This window comes from Hyperoodon ampullatus, assembly GCF_949752795.1.
Source record: "Hyperoodon ampullatus genome assembly, chromosome: 4".
Taxonomy (NCBI): domain Eukaryota; kingdom Metazoa; phylum Chordata; class Mammalia; order Artiodactyla; family Ziphiidae; genus Hyperoodon; species Hyperoodon ampullatus.
The window spans coordinates 97,800,118-97,822,328 of NC_136917.1; the positions used below are offsets into that span (position 1 = coordinate 97,800,118).

Below are 22,211 nucleotides of genomic sequence, written 5' to 3' on the forward strand. Positions count from 1 at the left end.
TTGTGGCCTCTCCCGTTGCGGAGCACAGGCTCTGGACGCGCAGGCTCAGCAGCCATGGCTCACGGCCCCAGCCGCTCCGCGGCATGTGGGATCTTCCCAGACCGGGGCACGAACTCGTGTCCCCTGCATCGGCAGGTGGACTCTCAAACACTGTGCCACCAGGGAAGCCTCTCTCATCCTATTTTTGTTAACATTTATTTTATCCTAAAACTTTCTTGTCCCCATTCTTCTTTCCCTCAAAAAAACTACTTAGGAAATAAACACGCATTGAAACAACCCCCAGGCCCACCCCTGTTCTCCGAACAGATGGAAACTTCATCTGATTTAGAGATTAATATAGTCATAATCCCAAAATATAGAATTGATAACTCTATCCCCCCAACCAAAGATATAAAAAATGTTAAATCTGATCTTAGAAGGCATTTATGTGAACTCACCGAAGAGTCTGGAGGAGGCCCTGTGATCCCTTCTTTTTTCTGAAACAAATATTAATTTGATGATGCTGAGAAGGCAAAAGTAATCCTTACAATTGGCAAAATGCATAGCTCAGTGAATGCTATGGGCTGAGTTGTGTCCTCCCAAAATTCATATGCTGAAGTCCTATCCCCTAGAACCTCAGAATGACTGTATTTGAAGACAGGGCCTTTAAAGAGGTAATTAAAGTTAAATGAGAACATTAAAAGGGGCCCTAATTCAATAGGACCAGTGTTCCTATAAAAGGGGGAAATGACCCAGAGATCCATGTAGAGAAAAGACAACATGCAGATATGTACACATAGAAGATGTGGAATTACTCCACATGTAGGTATCTATAGACCAAGGAGAGAGGCCTGAGACAGATCTTCCTCTCACAGCCTTCAGAAGGAGCCAACCCTGCCCACATCTTGATTCCAGTCTTCTAGCCCCCAGAATTGTGAGACAGTAAGTTTCTGCTGTTTAAGCCATACAGTCTGTGATACTCTGATATGGCAGCCCTACCAAAGTAATACAGTGAGCTTCAGAGTAATGACAATTTTGCACACCCATTATATTATCTAAGTTAAAAAAACTGGATATATTAATGTTAAAAAAACTGGAGCTTCAGAGTAATGACAATTTTGCACACCCATTATATTATCTAAGTTAAAAAAACTGGATATATTAATGTGATAAAAATTATAATTCCAGAAAAGAAACAATAAAGTATAAGTAAATGATTGTTTAACTTACATTTAAAAGTTCCCTATATTTTGGAGGAAGTGTGACTTCTCTTTTACCCAATTCCTCTATGTAAGTAGAACTAATCAGATCCTAGAAGAAAATCATACACATAAGGATATTAGCTGAGAATGTTATATACATATTCTTAAACCAAAGTACTATTGCATTATTAATTTATGGAACTATTGAGAGTAAATATAAATCATTTAGAAGCCAATATTTTACACAACTCTGAAATTCTGTTTCCACAAATACTTGCCCATTTTTAATTGGCTTAACCCATTAGTAATGCTATAAAATAGTCAAACCACTATATTAAATTTGATTCATATATAAAATGCATTTTATTTAAAAATATTTTTCATTATCTAATATTTCTATACCTACAAAAGAGCAGTTGATAACAGTGAATTTCTATATAACTCAACAGATCTAGTTATTTCTTATGTAATAAGAAAAAAATCAGAGTGATGTTTCTTTTTTAGCGCTCTCCAATCCAATTCCTCTTCCTTGTTTTCCAGAGATAGCCATCATCCTGAACTTTATCACATCCATCAATGTAAAGCTGAGTATATTTTAAAACAATTATTCCACATGTAGATACCCATAATCAATATACACCATTACTTTGCCTATTTTCAAGTGTTATATAAATGGTATCATCTTATGTCATTTGGTAATGTACTATTTTTATTCAAAGTTATGTTTTTGTAATGTTATCCATATTGATACATGAATAAGCCATTTTAACCACTATAAAGTGTTCCACTATATCATCTTGTCTCCTGTTGAACAAAATCATTTCCAAATGTTTCACCTGTTCTTAGAACTCCTTATACACCTGGGCAAGGCTCCCTCCAGCAAGTCTCTCTAGACGTGGGATTGCTGGTTAGAGGGTGTGCACATCTTCATGTGACATCCACAGGCTCTGGGCCAGTTGTCAGACTTTTACACTTCTGCCAATCAGGTGAGTGTGAAGTGCTATCTCTCTGTGTTTTAGTACCATTTTCCTAATTACTAGGGAGACTTTCATGTGTCTATTGGCCAAATTTTCTCCTAATTTTCTATTGGGTTGTCTTTTTCTCAGTTTTAAAAAATCTTCAGAAATTCTAGAAACAAATCCTTTGTTATGACTGTTGCAATATTTTCTTACAGTCTATGGAATGTCTTTTATTAATGTCAAGGAACATAACTTTCTTGCTTTTTATGAATTAGGAATAGAGATGAACTGAGGGTAGAAAATATCTAGAAATCAAGATAAGTTCAAGTGACAGGATGGGAAATATCTGGAAACTAAAATAAGTCGAAGTCCACTGGACTTAAGCCTCGAAGAAAGAAAATAAGTCTCTGTGATCCAACAGACTATATCCCAGCTGCAGCCTCAGCAGAGACAATCAATCAGTATTTGCTGATCAACGGAATCGCATAGCCACCTTAGGACAGTTTCCATCCACAACACTAATTTTCAGTTGCTATTACTGATACTGACAGCATACTGCTTCTCTCCAAGTGACAGAACACTATATATTCTTTTGTGCATCATGACCATGACCTACTAGCTCTCCTACTCATTAAATATGAATCTTTATCGACATCAAGATCACTTACTAAAACTTCAGGTCCAGTATATGTTGTATTATCTTCTTTTGTTTCTTCAGGTTCTCCTAAAGTGTCTATTAAGTCATCCAAAGCAGCATCCATGCCTGACTGGAAAACAAAAAGAGCAGATATGTAAATGTTATTTGTTACACATATTTCATTTTGATTTTTTAACTACCAAAAAAAAATTCTGTGTAGAAAAATACCAAACACCAAAAGTTCTTAAATGGTTAAAATCTCATCTGTAATAGAACTTATTATTTAAAGTCTCAGAGTATAGATTCTAGGTTGGCAAGATAGAAAGCCACATTCAGGTTAAGAACCACAATTTCAGTAAGTCTAAAGGCATGAACTACATGGACAAGTGTATGGTTCATTACAGCTGCCAGACCACTGTACTGATAGTTTAAAGAAAAAAGGAAACAAACTACAGAGAATTATGATCATGTTGCTATATGCAAGAGAGGAAATGCTTAGTATTTTTGCTTATCCATCGTTTCCACCTCTTCCAGATAAAATATATTTCAAAAATGGATTGCCCTGTGCTCTTCTATTCATTTGTGGCTTTTTGTTCACTTGCTTGTCTGAAGATGTTTACAAATAGAAATTCCCTGAAAGAGATGTTAAATTTACAAGAAGTGACAGTTTATTCTGTCAATATGGGCTTAAATCAGTATAATGAATGAAAGAGTGCCTCCATCCTGTTTTTGAGGTTAAGAATGATTCATTGTGAAGAATAAGCTACATTTGAAGGGGAAAACAATTTGAGGAAAGACCCTTTACTATTTAACTCAGCTTAAAAACGAGAGTTTACATTTTTTTTTGCAACTACCATATTTCCACTACAACTTTAGGAACTCACCTGATTGTGTAATAGAATGTGAGGCCTGTTAGCTTTAGACTGATTCAATTGGGAATTTCAGAATGAAGAAGTGCCTGGCATTCTTTAGTGATACCTCTGGTTAAAGAAGGTGCATTTGCAGGAAGGAAACTGGAATGTAAACTCCATGAGACATAACTGGAGTTTCCAGAACACAGGGTTAGAATGTAAAATGTTACAAACATACGTAAGAAAATCCCACTTTCAACCCAGTCATATTAGCTTCAAACAATAATTCATTAAAAAGGTCCTTTAAGTTACCCTCACCTCATATTGTTTACCCTCAAGAAATCAGATCACGATAGACACAGAGACTATGAATAAATATCTATGTAAAAAGGCACTGCTCTCTTCATACCTTTCCAGAGGGTTTACTTGGTTTGGATTCAACTGGTACAGCTGACATTAATGATTTATTTTCTTTATTCTGGTGGGGGTTTAGAAGGAAAGAAAAACTCCTCATATATCTTTATAAAATTCAATAATATTACAGACTTTAAAATGAATACATTATAACATAACATGGATCATATACTAAACATCTGCTCTGTGCCAGACACTTTATGTGTTATATCCTTTTTCAGAACAGCATAAGTAATATTAATATTGATAATATTAATCTCCCTTAGAGATGTGACAAGCAAGGCTCAGAGAGGTTGAGTAACTTCCCAGGTCACACAGTCAAGGACAGCACTGAGATCTGAATCCAGGACTGCCCGTCTCTTTCTTCACTGCTCTTGGTTGCCTCTCCCAGGGCCCACAGTTAATCTCTGCAACACCCATGAATTCCTTCTTATTACAAGCAGCCATTATTTCTAGATGTTGTTCTCTCGGTCTTTGCCCCTACACACCAAGACCTCCACCCCGCCTTGCTTTGGTATCTCATCGCTCATTCTTTCTTTCATCTCCCTAAAATCAATGTCCTTCCCACCACGGCTTCAGTTGCTCCATCAATGATTGTCAATAACTTTCCAATCTGCAGTTTCCATGACTTTACCCAGACATAATCTTCTCTGAGTTACTCTGGTGAGCACCCCTCTCCTGACTCTCATCTCTCACAGCACCATCCCCGTTCTGTGTTGGCATCTGTGCCCTCTGTTCTCTGCCACCTCTGGCATCTCTCCTGCTTTGCCCCCTGCCACACGCATGTTTCTGCCTGTACTGGTGGTCCTAGGCAATCATTCTCTAGGGTCAGGGGCCAAATGCTTTCAGGGCCAGGCAGGAACGAAATGGTGAAGTCGCTGGGTTTAAGAAAATAGGGAATTGTCTTCTGTGAAGGTCTCTGAAATCTGGGCAGCAGAGCTTGGAGGTGGAGAGCACAGGCTTGGACGGTCTGGGTTTGCACACCAGCCCACACACACTGGCTGCAGGAGGCTTCAGGCAGGTCACGTCTCCTCCTGAACCTCTGTACCCTCATGTATGAGACGAGGACAGTGACTGCACCTACTGCAGGGGGTTGTGAGGATTAAACTAATTAATCTATTAAAGTATGAAAGCTAGGGCTTCCCTGGTGGCGCAGTGGTTGAGAGTCCGCCTGCCGGTGCAGGGGACACAGGTTCGTGCCCCGGTCCGGGAAGATCCCACATGCCGCGGAGCGGCTGGGCCCGTGAGCCATGGCCGCTGAGCCTGCGCGTCCGGAGCCTGTGCCCCACAATGGGAGAGGCCACAACAGTGAGAGGCCCGCGGACCGCAAAAAAAAAAAAAGAAAGCCAATAGTTGTGCACACGCTAAGTACTCATAAGTACTAGATATATAAATAAGTACTAAACAAGTGATTGCTGTGATTGTTATATTAAAGAGACCGTGGGGAGCACCAGGGTGAACCCGAGTCCTGGCAATTGAATCCAGCTCCTTGACTGAACCACAACCTCATGTAGATGTTCATTCAGTTTCACTCTCCCCTCTCTCCCTGCTTCTCCCTTTCCATTCACCTGGACTCCAAAATAATGTGCTAATCGCCTCTCTCTTGGGACACCGCAGACATTTCAATTCAACCTGTCTAAACGCAGGCATCACTTTTCTGTCTCCACCAATTCCCCTTCTGACCTCTGTCCACCTGTCAGTGCCAATCAGGACCGGGCTCACTTAAGAAGGCGCTCACTCCTGCAGGTGCTGACCCTGCACTGTCACGAACCTGGCCATGGGTGCCTCCCTTGCCTCACCTTAGGGTTAGCAACCTGGTTCACTGGGACACTGAAGCCCCAGGTTATCTGAGATTTTATTTCACCTTTGCCCACTGCAGCCACTCATGTCCTAAAACCTGAAAGTTTCACCTCTGCAACGCCTCCTGCATTGCTCCCTGCTCACTTGTTCTATCCCAGTTCTAATTTAGGTTAACTTTGGACTCCCCAGGACGACTGAAACAGTCCCTGACCAGCCTCCCACCTTAAGATCTCTTACTCCGTCTCATCCCAGCCACTGCGGTCGCTTAATTCTTTGGCAGCTCGGTTTTAATCGCATCACTCCATCTGTTCTCTAATCTTCAGTGCTTACCTGCTGCCAGTTCTATCACTACCACATGGATTAACACACCTTTACATTCTCCACAGCAGTGCCTCGACCTGTCTTTCTGGTCTTACAGTCCCACTCACCTCTCCTGTGCTTCACCCACACCGTAATGCACTTTGTACCCAGATCACATCTTATATTTTTCTCCCTTGTTATGTTTGCAAGCCTGCAATCCTAGCTATCCTTTCATGCCAAACTTAAACTGGATCTACTCAAAGTCCCCGAGGATTTCCCCAAATCAGACAGACTCTCTCTCTCCTCAAACAGCTGCCTGTGGGGACTTGTCTTAATCTGCCTTGAATGCAGTCCTGGGTACATAGTTTTATCCCACCCCTAGAGGGGTCAGCGTGCAGCTCAGTGTCCTGCAGAGTCAGACCACAGTCCACAGTGCTTTACACACGGTATGGACTAAAAAAGAAAAAAAGCAGATCTGACCAATCTTGTTTTCCGGGAGACAAATCAGAGGCAAAGAAAAGTGAAATGATTTGCCACAAGTCGTAGCACAAGTCAATGCACAGCAGAATTCCGTATAAACCTCGCCTAATTTTATTGCTTAGATTTTACTGATAACCCTGGCTAGATGACGTGTGGCATAAATTTTTAAATTATCAAAATTTGAAAATTACACTTACAAATAGGTTACAAAATTACATTTACAAATCTCTTAGAATAGGTTCAAATTACATTTTAAACCTATTCTAAGAGATCTAATCCTCTGTCTTAAATTTATCCATTTTCCAAACCATGGCATCTAGTTACCCCTCATCAACACAAGAGAGTGAAGTGCATCCCCAGGATGGGGGTAGGGATCTCAAGGTATATATACAAGGGGTCTGCTGGAAAAAATAAAACATTTTTTATTTTGAGTATTTTCATTTAAAAGTTCATGTAAATTTTGCCATCATGCCACATGATATCTGCATTAGTTTGGAGAAAAATAATGTGCCTTTTCTTTTTCAAAATCTAAGAAAAACTGATGTTTCAGGGAGATGTGCCATACTTTTATCCTATGACTTTCCTTACTTTACTTAGCCTGCAGAGGGATAACTGTTCCCATTTTGAGAAGCAGGAAAATAGATAAACACGTATTACGTTTTTTTCTGCTTTCATTTCCATCTTACTGTTGCTTCAGTTGGTTACTTGTGGCTTTAAGAGAAATACGTACTAGCATTTCTAGGACGATATGGCTTCCAAACTGATTACTAACTCTGATTGCTAACTCTGTATTCCTATGGGTAGAAAAGGTAGACTACTTCTTGTCTTACACTCCCAAGCTAGTCTCTTCAAAGGATCTAAGGGGCTTCCCTGGTGGCGCAGTGGTTGAGAGTCCGCCTGCTGATGCAGGGGACACAGGTTCGTGCCCTGGTCCGGGAAGATCCCACATGCCGCGGAGCGGCTGGGCCCGTGAGCCATGGCTGCTGAGCCTGCGCGTCCGGAGCCTGTGCTCCGCAACGGGAGAGGCCACAACAGTGAGAGGCCCACGTACCAAAAAAATAAATAAATAAAAAAAATAAAGGATCTAAGGAAGGTGCCCATAATTTGCCAGTGGGGCACATATACTCTCTCCTGAGAGGGCTTGTGATGTTCCTTTGAAAACCTCCCATATCCATGTAGATGTCATGACGGCACATAATTTACTCATTTCAAGATGGCAGTGTTCATATTAAAATCTGAGAGTAATGCTTATTCAAATGCTCATGGCAATTTTATGTGCTTTATTTCAAAGCCATAAATCTTGAAGGCAGGATCTGAGTCAACTCACATTTTAATTTCCTTGGTATTGATATGAGGCCTTATACATGCCAGGCACTCAGTAACTATTTATTTATTTATTTATTTATGGGGTCTAAAAAAAATTTTTTTTTATAGATCTTTATTGGAGTATAACTGCTTCACAATACTGTGTTAGTTTCTGTTGTACAACAAAGTGAATCAGCCATAGGCATACATATATCCCCATATCCCCTCCCTCTTGAGCGTCCCTCCCACCTTCCCTATCCCACACCCTGATCCCACCCCCTAGGTCATCGCAAAGCACCGAGCTGATCTCCCTGTGCTAAGCGGCTGCTTCCCACTAGCTATCTATTTTACATTTGGTAGTGTATGTATGTCTCTGCTACTCTCACTTCACCCCAGCTTCCCCCTCCCCATGTCCTCAAGTCCCTTCTCTATGTCTACGTCTTTATTCCTGCCCTGCCACTAGGTTCATCAGTACCATCGTTTTTTTTTTTTTAGATTCCATATATATGTGTTAGCATACGGTATTTGTTTTTCTCTTTCTGAGTTACTTCACTCTGTAAGACAGACTCTAGGTCCATCCACCTCACTACAAATAACTCAATCTCGTTTCTTTTTATGGCTGAGTAATATTCCACTGAATAGTAACTATTTATTGAATGCATGAATTTTAAAATCATGCATTCAATAAACTGTGTCTTTTTGGTGTCTTGCTCTCTCTATATCCTTCAGATGCATGCTCTTCTTCATAAAATTTCACATATGAAGTGTCCAGTTTTAGCAAATGACAGGTTATTTGACTGTGACAGCACTGGAACACTGAATGGTTAAACAGAGCCAGCCAGGTAGAATGGGCCTTCACTGAGCATATGTTTCTCATAAAAGAGACCTGATAAGCATTGAGGCCCATGTACATGTTACATCTTTTATGTGTGCTCACCTTGTCAACTGGTTTGCCAGACGCTGCAGCTACGCCAGTAACAGCACTCTTTCCACCACTGGAAATTGTGTCCTGTGACTTAGTCTAAAGGATAAAAGATTGACAGAACTAAGTATCTCTGAATGACTATTTTCAAGATCATACATTTCAAATGTCACTAAGGAGCCAGTTTCCCCTAGCAGACATCTTGTAGGGAAATGGTCACTAGCTTCTATTGCACATGATGCAATGCTGGGCACATACAGCTGGACTCAAGAGCTTACAGAGCTCATGCAGGTTAACACACATAGGTGAAGTGGGCCAAATGGGCACATACGAGGTTGTAAAGCCTCTAGTCAATTGTTGCCATGTGAGCCTACTGTTGCCAGATATTACAATTTTTCAAGAGAAGCTAGAAATTTGCATTTTATGTGAAGTATTCTCACTTTGTTGGCAGCTAATTAAAGATCATTTTGATTACTGTGAGCCAAATAAAAAACACAAGTGGCTGCAATTGGTGGGCCACAAATTTGCAGTCTCTGATATAAGGTATATTGTTAAGCAGGCCTATTTCCTATCTTCCAAGAGCTCTCAATGAAAAAGTTCTCATAGATGTTTATTCTTCTAGTAGTTGAATAGTTGTATTCTGGAAATACAGAATATATTTCTGACTTTTGGCTCTGTAAGTTGATCTCTCCTACAACAAGACCCTAAAAACTCTAAGACTTCCAGGTAAAGAGCATATCTCGCAGGACATCTGAGTTCCCACAGCCCACGAGGAGAGGGGTCCAGGAGGCAGCCTCAATCCCAAGCTTCCCATCTGTGAGACACCAGAGTCGGCTGTCTCAAAGTCACAACAGGGCGCTGCTGGGTGGTGGAGAGGGCATGATGGAACATCCCCCAGACCTATCTGATGCCCTTCTCAGGCCTTACTTAGTCCCAAGTTTCCACAAGGTTATTTGCAACACCAGCAAAATGAGAGCACCAAATCTTTACAATACAAGATATATTCGGCGTAGCTCTGTAGATTCACCTACACACATCAATGTAGATAGAGGACCTGTCAATTCCCTAGTTGACATTAGTGTTTTCCTATCTATCAGTCTGCTTTATTTACCTTTGGTATTGTTGATTTCTCTGATGTTGGCTGCTCACTTGATCTGGAAACTGCTTTTTCATTATCAGCATGCTTGCTTCCCATATCTGATGAGTGCTTGGGTAGGCTTTTTGGCTGAAAACACACACACACACACACACACACACATGTCTCACAATGTTAACAATATGACAAATATTGCTACTTTTCTCTATGGAATAGAAAGTATTCATAACAGCTGTGTTTTATGCAGTTTTTTATTGTGCGAATTTAAATTAGAATGACATGTGACAAAATTTCACTTTGTTTGAAACAATGCAAATCCTTCCTCCCAAATTCAGCAAGAATCACCTGAGCAAATTGCAAATCCTGCTAATGCCACATGGTGGTGCCATTTTAGCAGAAAAACAAATACCAGCCATGCTCAGTAGGACTTGAAAGATGAGTTCAGAATTTTATCCTTCACCAAAAAACAAAGAAAAACAAAGAAAATAAGGTTTGCCCTTATGATATCAAGTCCTAATGATGATCATTTACCTCTGTGTGTTCCTTTGGCTTTACTTCTTGGGTTTTTTTCTCATGAACCACAGATGGCTGTAAATTTCAAAAGATAAAATCTCAATTACATCAGAGTACATTGTTTTTATATTTCCAAATAAGCTCAAAACCAAAAATCCCAATTAGACCATTCTGCCTCTCTTAGGAACGGCCCAATTAGAGAAGTAGATGTTGCTGTCTGGTTGATAGTAATCCTACCAACAGTCTGATAATGATAATTATCAGAAAAATAATGAAAAATGTATTTCATCTAGAATGACTTTTCAAATAGCTATGTATCTCTAAATTATTGGCTGTTTTTCACAATTCATGTAGATCATTTGATAACTGCAAGTCCATCCACAGAGACGTCAAATGATCACTTTGACCACTGAGTTTGTTGATAGGGGATCCTACTTTAGAAATTAAAATTGATTTTCAAAAAAATCTCCTTTCATAGGAGATGAACACTGTATTTTTTTAGCTAAATGATTTATATGGTCTTTTCTGTGCTGCAAGTAGAGAAGACAGGTATCACTAGAAACCCAATTCTCTTGAGATTGAGTAACCAAAAACATTTAAATATGGAATAGAAGACAACTTCCACCGGCTGCTGAATTATTCTTCTACAGGGGACTATGTAATTACCATCCTCAGGGGCCACCAAGAGGCCTTACACAAAATCATATAAGCTTCATCTTTCACCCAGATGACTCTGCCCACCGCACTCCCCACCCTTGCCTGCACTTAAAGTACTTCAGCCCAAATCATCTTTGTGCTTCCCTACAGGAAACCTTGTGGTCTGAGTAACTGCTCAAGTGTACTTGAAAGAAATAAAGTATAGCACCTTATTGAAGAGAAACATTTGCCCTGCCTGCAGACACCCTGGGGTCATCTCCATATGGACTGGAATTGGCTTTCAGTCTAGACAGCCATGTGTCAGGAAAGCAAGGGAAGCCGTTCCCAAGGGAAAGTCAGAGCTGTCTCCTGAGTAACTGATAACTAGTTCCACCAATGGAAATAAGACCATCAAGATAAACCCAGGGCCTAGTCTAAGGAGAGACTCTCATCTTTAAGTTATCTAGGTGTTGGGTTCAATAGACACCTTTATTCTTGATATCTCATCATTAAAGTAATCAAATACTCATTACCCTTTTCCCTTGTCCTTTGTTCCTGTTGCTTTTTTTTTAAATGACTTCAGCTATAACAAAAATCTAGATTTGAATAAAATGCCTTCTGAAGTAGATTTATAAAATACTCTTCATTTTAACAATATATGGATTTAATGTTATAACTATTTTATATACACTCTATATAATCATGTTCAAAAGGGTAATCTAAAAAAAAAGGGTAATCTAAAATTAATTTAATTAGCTGACAAAAAAATTTTTTTTACCATTTAGTAGCACCAATAGAGGAAATTAGTTATTCATTATTGTTGCAAAGAATCCAAATAATTCACTAGTTGACTTAAATCATTTACCTTAGTTGACTGTGACTTCTTCTCAGGTTCTGTTTTTACAGCCTAAATTCAGAAAAAGAAAGAAAAAGAAAGGAAGGAAAAATGAATATAGTTTACAAAGTTTATCATATATTTTCTTCAACTAAGGAAGCTAAAAAAGATGATTTTTATGTATTTATAAATATAAACTTCATGAGTTAAAATTATACTTTTCTTGGCACTGTAACTCCTTATTTATTTATTTATTTAGCCACACCATGTGGCTTGTGGGATCTTAGTTCCCCAATCAGGGATCAAATCCGTGTCCCCTGCAGTGGAAGCATGGAGTCCTAACCACTGGACCACCAGGGAATTCCCGGAATTGTAACTCTTTAGATAAACACTTAAGCACACTAATTAATAGTCTGCTCTTACTACTCAGATGGCAATTTGCATCTTACTACTTCTGTGTGTATTAAAGATATGTAAATATTTATTACTATGAACATGGTAGCTAATACATAAGCAAACTAAACTAAAAACCCTCATCCTTCAAAGCCACTAACATGGTTGAACTCTTTATGAGTGAAATACTCAGCGTAGGTTTCAGCTGATGATGTAAAACAATGGGAGGCTGACAGTATCAAGAACACAGGAAGCAGTGAAATTGATTTTTAGTGCCAGAATGTGAGCCATGGGTAACTAAGCCTACCAGAAGTCCGAGATGGGTCAAAGTGTTGCAGAAGATTGTGAACTGAAATTATTAGCACGTGCTAAGCAGCTGAAGTGACCATTAGTAACCAGAAATGTCCCCTAGTACAATGAACCACATCACCTGTTTTTTGTGTCTTTTCTTATTAGGAGAATGCAGTCCTTCCAACTGTTTGCTGACTGGAATGGCCTAATATATAAAAGCACAGCCCCAAGTGTGATTTTATTTTATTTGATAGTAAAATAAGTAACATGAATAAACAGGGTTAAAGGTTTGTCAAAAGTTTTCTGCAATTCTGTCAGCACAATATTACAACAATTTTGTAAATAGCGCATGGATTTTTGTAGCACGATAAAAATCTAGCAATCGAATCTAAAGTTCTAGGAATGCTTCTGAAGAGCTGGTTGTTATTTAGGATTTTAGTGGAGTATTTTACAGTTCTACCCAACCAAAAGTTACCTGTGTCAAAAAAGACAATTACTTAAGTATACACATGCATTCTCTGTATAGGGAAGATATGAAAACAAGAATAAAATTTGATTAAACATTTTATGATGGGGAGGGTGGGAGGGAGGGAGATGCATGAGGGAAGGGATGTGGGAACAGATGTACATGTATGACTGATTCACTTTGTTATAAAGCAGAAACTAATAAAAAAAACAAAACATTTTATGAACTTTTCAAAGTAAGAGATTAAAAATTAGGCCTGATGCTTCTGCCATTTCTTTCCCTTTTAGCTGCTCGGTGATATCAGCACAAACTCCTACTTTTTATTCTATTATCTGAAGAGACTGATGCCAAATATCCTCTTAATTTATCATGTATTGTGCTTCAGTAATGAAGGCACATGTGTCCCTCACATAATAGACCCTTGTTATGCCAACACACTTATTGTTTTGGAAAGGAAACAAAGTTCATGAACAAAGAAATGTTTTTAAAATTTAAAATTTTGGATCCTTTCAAACTGGATCCTTGTTAATGAGTTTCTGTACATGCTACGCTGCTTTTTTTTTTGAGTTTATGCAAATGCAATTTATTAAATGATTAACAAGGAAAATAAGCCAGCTGGTATTTTAAAGGTTTGAGTCTATTAATAGCTTCTAATTTGTAATCTGGCATTTTGGCAATATTTTGCATGGAAGAACTCTACAATACAATTAAGAATGTATACTTACAGACGCGAGCAGCTTCTAATGAAATATGCATTTTAATCAGTAATCACTGACACATCTCCTAAATTTATTTTTGGTGGTGGTGAGGCTGATGAACATAATACTGATGACAATAATAACTAATGCTTATTATAGCCTCTTAGTACAAGGGACTGTTCGAAACTCTCTTACTCCAACCCTCTTAGTCCTCATAATAATCCTTAGAGACAGGTATAATGAGTATCATTATTATCATCACCATCATCATCATCATCCCCATTTCATGGATGAAAATTGAGGCACATGGAAGTTAAATAACTTCCCAAGGACACCCATGGTGGAGCTGGGGTTATGTGTTCTCAATCACCGCACTGCACTGCATTCTCTCTCCAGTGCCAGCCAGCTCCTACTGTGCACCTGCTGTGGGACAGGCACTGTTCAATAGCCTTATCTTTGTTTCCTTACACAGTCTTGTGAGAAAGGTACTATTATCATCCTCCTCCAAACTGTACAGATAAGGACTCACAGACTTCTAAAACAAACTTATGGTTACCAAAGGGGAAAGCTGGGAGGAGGGATAAATTAGGAGTTTGGGATTAACATATACATACTACTATATATAAAATAGATAATCAACAAGGACCTACTGTATAGCACAGGGAACTCTACTAATAGTCTATAATCACCTATATGAGAAAAGAATCTGAAAAGGAATGGATATCTGTATATGTATAACTGCATCTCTTTGCTGTATGCCTGAAACTACTAACACAACATTGTAAATCAACTATAATCTAATATAAAATAAAAATTAAATTAAAAAAGGAAATGAAAGCCAAGAGGAATTTTCCAGCATCACAGCCAGCATAGAACTAGGAATAGAAGCCAAGCCGTCTGGCTCCAGTGTCCACTCTACAAAGCCTCTCAGAGATCTCAACCTGATTAACAATAACCTGACCTTTCATCTTACACACAGCAGTGTGACTACCAATTCTAATATGAGGGACAAGAGAGAGAGAACATAGATCTAGACATATTACCTCCAGAGCTAGATTGACTTTCATTTCAAAGGTGTAGAACGTGACAAGGATTTGATATAGGCTTTATTTGAATTAACATCTTTTCTCTAAAAGCTCAAAATATTTAGAGAAATATGCTCATAAAGTTCACAAAAATCTCCAAGAGGAGGCTGATATAAATGTTATGAACCAAACATCAGAAGTACATGAAGGGGAGAGGAGCTTCAAGATGGCGGAAGAGTAAGACGCGGAGATCACCTTCCTCCCCACAAATACACCAGAAATACATCTACACGTGGAACAACTCCTACAGAACACCCACTGAACGCTGGCAGAAGACCTCAGACCTCCCAAAAGGCAAGAAACTCCCCACGTACCTGGGGAGGGCAAAAGAAAAAAGAAAAAACAGAGACAAAAGAATAGGGACGGGACCTGCACCAGTGGGAGGGAGCTGTGAAGGAGGAAAGGTTTCCACACACTAGGAGCCCCTTCACGGGCGGAGACTGCGGGGGGCAGAGGGGGGAAAGCTTCGGGGCCGCGGAGGAGAGCACAGCAACAGGGGTGCGGAGGGCAAAGCGGAGAGATTCCCGCACAGAGGATCGGTGCCGACCAGCACTCACCAGCCGGAGACGCTTGTCTGCTCACCCGCCGGGGCAGGCGGGGCTGGGAACTGAGGCTCAGGCTTAGGTCGGAGCGCGGGGAGAGGACTGGGGGTGGCGGCGTGAACACAGCCTGAAGGGGGCTTGTGCGCCACGGCTAGCTGGGAGGGAGTCCGGGAAAAGGTCTGGAGCTGCCAAAGAGGCAAGAGACTTTTTCCTGCCTCTTTGTTTCCTGGTGCGCGAGGAGAGGGGATTAAGAGCACCAGTTAAAGGAGCTCCAGGGACAGGGGCGAGCCGCGGCTAAAAGCGCGGACCACAGAGACAGGCATGGGACGCTAAGGCTGCTGCTGCAGCCAGCAAGAAGCCTGTGTACAAGCACAGGTCACTCCCACACCTCTCCTCCCGGGAGCCTGTGCAGCCCGCCACTGCCAGGGTCCCATGATCCAGGGACAACTTCCCCCGGAGAACACATGGTGCACCTCAGGCTGGTGCAACGTCACGCTGGCCTCTGCTGCCACAGGCTCGCCCCGCACTCTGTACCCCTCCCTCCCCCCGGCCTGAGTGAGCCAGAGCCCCCGAATCAGCTGCTCCTTTAACCCCGTCCTGTCTGAGTGAAGAACAGACACCCTCAGGAGACCTACACGCAGAGGCAGGGCCAAATCCAAAGCTGAACCCCAGGAGCTGTGCGAACAAAGAAGAAAAAGGGAAATCTCTCCTGGCAGCCTCAGGAGCAGCGGATTAAATCTCCACAATCAACCTGATGTACCCTGCATCTGTGGAATACCAAATAGACACACACAAAAAATCCCAAATTGAGGAGGTGGACTTTGGGAGCAACAATCTATACATTTTTTTCCCTTTTTCTCATTTTGTGAGTGTGTATGTGTATGCTTCTCTGTGTTATTTTGTCTGTATAGCTTTGTTTTTACCATTTCTCCTAGAATCCTGTCTGTCCATTTTTTGTTTTCTTTTCTTTTGTTTTTTAGTATAGTTTTTAGCACCTGTTATCATTGGAAGATTTGTTTTTTGGTTTGGTTGCGCTCTTCTTTCTTTCTTTCTTTTTTTAATTACTTAAAAATAATTATTAAATTTTTTTAAATTTTTTATTTTAATAACTATTTTATTTAACTTTTTCTTCTTCTTTCTTTCTTTCTCTTTTTTTCTCCCTTTTATTCTGAGCCATGTGGATGACAGGCTCTTGGTGCTCCAGCCAGGTGTCAGGGCTGTGCCTCTGAGTTGGGAGAGCCAAGTTCAGGACACTGGTCCACAAGAGACCTCCCAGCTCCACATAATATCAAACGACAAATATCTCCCAGAGATCTCCATCTCAATGCCAACACCCATCTCCACTCAACGACCAGCAAGCTACAGTGCTGGACACCCTATGCCAAACAACTAGCAAGACAGGAACACAACCCCATCCATTAGCAGAGAGGCTGCCTAAAATCATAATAAGGCCACAGACACCCCAAAACACACCACCAGACGTGGAACTGCCCACCAGAAACACAAGATCCAGCCTCACCCACCAGAACACAGGCACTAGTCCCCTCCACCAGGAAGCCTACACAACCCACTGAACCAACCTTAGCCACTGGGGACAGACACCAAAAACAACAGGCACTACGAACCTGGAGCCTGCAAAAAGGAGACCCCAAACACACTAAGTTAAGCAAAATGAGAAGACAAAGAAACTCACAGCAGATGAAGGAGCAAGATAAAAACCCACCGGACCTAATAAATGAAGAGGAAATAGGCAGTCTACCTGAAAAAGAATTCAGAATAATGATAGTAAAGATGATCCAAAATCTTGGAAATAGAATGAAGGAAATACAAGAAATGTTTAACAAGGACCTAGAAGAACTAAAGAGCAAACAAACAGTGATGAACAACACAATAAATGAAATTAAAAATTCTCTACAAGGGATCAATAGCAGAATAACTGAGGCACAAGAATGGAGAAGTGACCTGGAAGATAAAATAGTGGAAATAACTACTGCAGAGCAGAAGAAAGAAAAAAGAATGAGAAGAATTGAGGACAGTCTCAGGGACCTCTGGGACAACATTAAATGCACCAATATTCGAATTATAGGGGTCCCAGAAGAAGAAGAGAAAAAGAAAGGGACTGAGAAAATATATGGAGAGATTATAGTTGAAAATTTCCCTAACATGGGAAAAGAAATAGTTAATCAAGTCCAGGAAGCACAGAGAGTCCCATACAGGATGAATCCAAGGAGAAACATGCCAAGACACATATTAATCAAACTATCAAAAATTAAATACAAAAAAAAAAATTAAAAGCAGCAAGGGAAAAACAACAAATAACACACAAGGGAATCCCCATCAGGTTAACAGCTGATCTTTCAGCAGAAACTCTGCAAGCCAGAAGGGAGGGGCAGGACATATTTAAAGTGATGAAGGAGAAAAACCTACAAGCAAGGTTACTCTACCCAGCAAGGATCTCATTCAGATTTGATGGAGAAATTAAAACATTTACAGACAAGCAAAAGCTAAGAGAATTCAGCACCACCAAACCAGCTTTACAACAAATGCTAAAGGAACTTCTCTAGGCAAGAAACACAAGAGAAGTAAAAGACCTACAATAACAAACCCAAAACAATTAAGAAAGTGGTAATAGGAACATACATATCGATAATTACCTTAAACGTAAATGGATTAAATGCTCCAACCAAAAGACACAGACTGGCTGAATGGATACATAGACAAGACCCGTATATATGCTGTCTAGAAGGGACCCACTTCAGACCTAGGGACACATACAGACTGAAAGTGAGCAGATGGAAAAAGATATTCCATGCAAATGGAAATCAAAAGAAAGCTGGAATAGCAACTCTCATATCAGACAAAATAGACTTTAAAACAAAGACTATTACAAGAGACAGAGAAGGACACTACATAATGATCAAGGGATCGATCCAAGAAGAAGATAGAACAATTGTAAATATTTATGCACCCAACATAGGAGCACCTCAATACATAAGGCAAATACTAACAGCCATAAAAGGGGAAATCGACAGTAACACACTCATAGTAGGGGACTTTAACACCCCACTTTCACTAATGGACAGATCATCCAAAATGAAAATAAATAAGGAAACACAAGCTTTAAATGATACATTAAACAAGATGGACTAAATTGATATTTATAGGACATTCCATCCAAAAACAACAGCATACACATTCTTCTCAAATGCTCATGGAACATTCTCCAGGATACATCATATCTTGGGTCACAGATCAAGCCTTGGTAAATTTAAGAAAATTGAAATCGTATCAAGTATCTTTTCCGACCACAATGAGAAGCCCGCGCACCGCAATGAAGAATAGCCCCCGCTCGCTGCAACTACAGAAAGCCTGCATGCAGCAACAAAGAACCAATGCAGCCAAAAGTAAATAAATAAAATAAATAAAAGAAACAAAAAAGAACAGTTGCATCACACACACCCCTTGTGCCACCACTTAAAAAAGAAAAAGACTATGACATAAATCACAGCAAGATCCCTTTTGACCCACCTCCTAGAGAAATGGAAATAAAAACAAAAATAAACAAATGGGACCTAATGAAACTTAAAAGCTTTTGCACAGCAACAGAAACCACAAACAAGATGAAAAGACAACCCTCAGAATGGGAGAAAATATTTGCAAATGAAGCAACTGACAAAGGATTAATCTCCAAAATTTACAAGCAGCTCAGGCAGCTCAATATCAAAAAACAAATAACCCAATCCAAAAATGGGCAGAAGACCTAAATAGACATTTCTCCAAAGAAGATATACAGATTGCCAACAAACACATGAAAGAATGCTCAATGTCATTAATCATTAGAGAAATGCAAATCAAAACTACAATGAGATATCATCTCACACCGGTCAGAATGGCGATCATCAAAAAATCTACAAACGATAAATGCTGGAGAGGGTGTGGAGAAAAGGAAGCCCTCTTGCACTGTTTGTGTGAATGTAAATTGATACAGCCACTATGGAGAACAGTATGGAGGTTCCTTAAAAAACTACAAATAGAACTACCATGCGACCCAGTGATCTCACTACTGGGCATATACCCTGAGAAAACCATAATTCAAAAAGAGTCATGTACCAAAATATTCGTTGCAGCACTATTTACAATAGCCAGGACATGGAAGCAACCTAAGTGTCCATCAACAGATGAATGGATAAAGAAGATGTGGCACATATATACAATGGAATATTACTCAGCCATAAAAAGAAACGAAATTGAGTTACTTGTAGTGAGGTGGATGGACCTAGAGTCTGTCATACAGAGTGAAGTAAGTCAGAAAGAGAAAAACAAATACTGTATGCTAACACATATATATGGAATCTAAAAAAAAAAAATTGGTCATGAAGAACCTAGGGGCAAGATGGGAATAAAGACACAGACCTACTAGAGGATGGACCTGAGGATTTGGGGAGGGGGAAGGGTAAATTGGGACAAAGTGAGAGAGTGGCATGGACATATATACACTACCAAATGTAAAATAGATAGCTAGTGGGAAGCAGCCACATAGCACAGGGAGATCAGCTCGGTGCTTTGTGACCACCTAAAGGGGTGGGATCAGGAGGGTGGGAGACGCAAGAGGGAAGAGATATGGGGACATATGTATATGTATAACTGATTCACTTTGTTATAAAGCAGAAACTAACACACCATTGTAAAGCAATTATACTCCAATAAAGATGTTAAAAAAAAAGAAAAAAAGAGGTACATGAAGGGAGGTGGAGACAAGATGGCAGAGTAGAAGGACGTGAGCTTTCATCTCCTCATGAAAACACTAAAATCACAACTAACTGCTGAACAACCATCAACAAAAACAAACAAAGAAACAATCACTGGAAACTACCAAAAAAGATATGCTACATCCAAAGACAAAGAAGAAGCCACAATGAGATGGTGGGAGGGGCACAATCATAATAAAATCAAATCCCGTACCTGCTGGGTGGGTGACCCACAGACTGGAAAATAAGTATATTGCAGAGGTTCTCCCATAAGGGTGAAAGTTTTGAGCCCCATGTCAGGCTCCGCAGCCTAGGGGTCTGGCTTTGGGAGAAGGAGCCCCTAGAGCATCTGGCTTTGAAGGCCAGTGGGGTTTGATCACAGGAATTCCACAGGACTAGGGAAACAGTAACTCCACTCTTGCAAGGCACACACAAGGTCCTGTGTGTACCAGGACCCAGGGAAAGAAGCAGTGACCTCACAGGAGTCTGGGCCAGACTTACCTGCTGGTATTGGAGGGTCTCCTGCAGAAGCAGGGGGTGGCTGTGGCTCACTCTGGGGACAAAGACATTGGTGGCGGTAGCTCTGGGAAGTACTCATTGGTGTGAGCCCTCCCGGAGGCTGCCATTTTCTCACCAAGACCTGGCCCTACCCAACAGCCTGTAGGCTCCAGTGCTGGGATGCCTCAGATCAAACAACCAACAGGGCAGGAACAAAGCCCCACCCACCAGCAGACAGGCTACTTAAAGTCTTCCTGAGCCCACAGCTAAACACACCCCCTGACACAGCCCTGCCCACCAGAGGGACAAGACCCAGTTCCACCCATCAGTGGGCAAGAACCAGGCTCTCCCACTAGGAAGCCTGCACGAGCCCCTTAGACAGCCTCATCCACCAGGGTGCAGACAGCAGAAGCAAGAAGAACTACAACCCTGCAGCCTGCGAAACAGATACTGCAATCATAGAAAGTCAGACAAAATGAGATGGCAGAGAAATATGTCCCAGACAAAGGAACAAGGTAAAACCCCAGAAGAACAACTAAGGGAAGTGGAGATAGGCAATCTACCTGAAACAGAATTCAGAGTAATGACGGTAAAGATGACCCAAGATCTCAGAAAAAGAATGGAGGCACAGATTGAGAAGACACAAGAAATGTTTAATAATGAGCTAGAGGAAGGGAAGAAAAAAGACCCACAAAAAGAAACTCAAAACAATTAATAAAATGACAATAAGAATATACATATAGATAATTACCTTAAATGTAAATGGATTAAATTCTCCAACCAAAAGACATAGAAAACAAGACCCTTATATATGCTGTCTACAAGAGACCCACTTCAGATCTAGGGACACATACAGACTAAAAGTGAGGGAATGGAAAAATGTATTCCATGCAAATGGAAACTGAAAGAAAGTTGGAGTGGCAATACTCATATCAGACAAAATAGACTTTAAAATAAAGACTGTTACAAGAGACAAAGAAGGACACTACATAATGATCAAGAGATCAATCCAGGAAGATGATATAACAACTGTAAATATAATATGCACCCAACATGGGAGCACCCCAATATATAAGGCAAATGCTAACAGCCACGAAAGGAGAAATTGACAGTAACACAATAATAATGGGGGACTTTAACACCCCACTTTCATCAATGGACAGATCAGACAGAAACTCAGTAAGGAAACAAAAGCCTTAAATGACACATCAGACCAGATGGACTTCATTGATATTTATAGAGTATTCCATCAAAAGCAACAGAATATACTTGCTTCTCAAGTGCCCACAGAACATTCTCCAGGATTGATCATATCCTAGGCCACAAAGCCAGTCTCAGTAAATTTAAGAAAAGTGAAATCATATCAAGCATCTTTTCCAACTACAACTTTATGAGATTAGAAATCAACTACAAGAAAAAAACTGTAAAAAACACAAAGATGTGAAGGCTAAACAATAAACAATATGCTACTAAACAACTAATGGATCACTGAAGAAATAAAAGAGGAAATGAAAAAATACCTAGAGACAAATGAAAGTGAAAGCATGATGATTCAAAACCT

General features: G+C 40.3%; 1 protein-coding gene across 7 annotated transcripts in view; it reads right to left on the reverse strand.

Moving 5' to 3' along the window:
- CAST (calpastatin) overlaps positions 1-22,211 on the reverse strand; it is a gene marked incomplete at its 5' end in the record, with an annotated part of 124,101 nt that overhangs the window by 36,515 nt on the left and 65,375 nt on the right. For 5 of the 7 annotated variants that reach the window (XM_079701936.1, XM_079701935.1, XM_079701933.1 and 2 more), the window contains 8 exons: positions 438-476; positions 1,210-1,290; positions 2,809-2,907; positions 4,038-4,106; positions 8,865-8,948; positions 9,961-10,074; positions 10,477-10,533; positions 11,960-12,001. In XM_079701936.1, coding sequence (XP_079558062.1) covers positions 438-476; positions 1,210-1,290; positions 2,809-2,907; positions 4,038-4,106; positions 8,865-8,948; positions 9,961-10,074; positions 10,477-10,533; positions 11,960-12,001 — 585 coding nt within the window. Of the gene's footprint in view, positions 1-437; positions 477-1,209; positions 1,291-2,808; positions 2,908-4,037; positions 4,107-8,864; positions 8,949-9,960; positions 10,075-10,476; positions 10,534-11,959; positions 12,002-12,752; positions 12,819-22,211 lie in introns of all 7 variants that reach the window. The other 2 variants (XM_079701938.1, XM_079701934.1) reach the window with 2 other exon arrangements.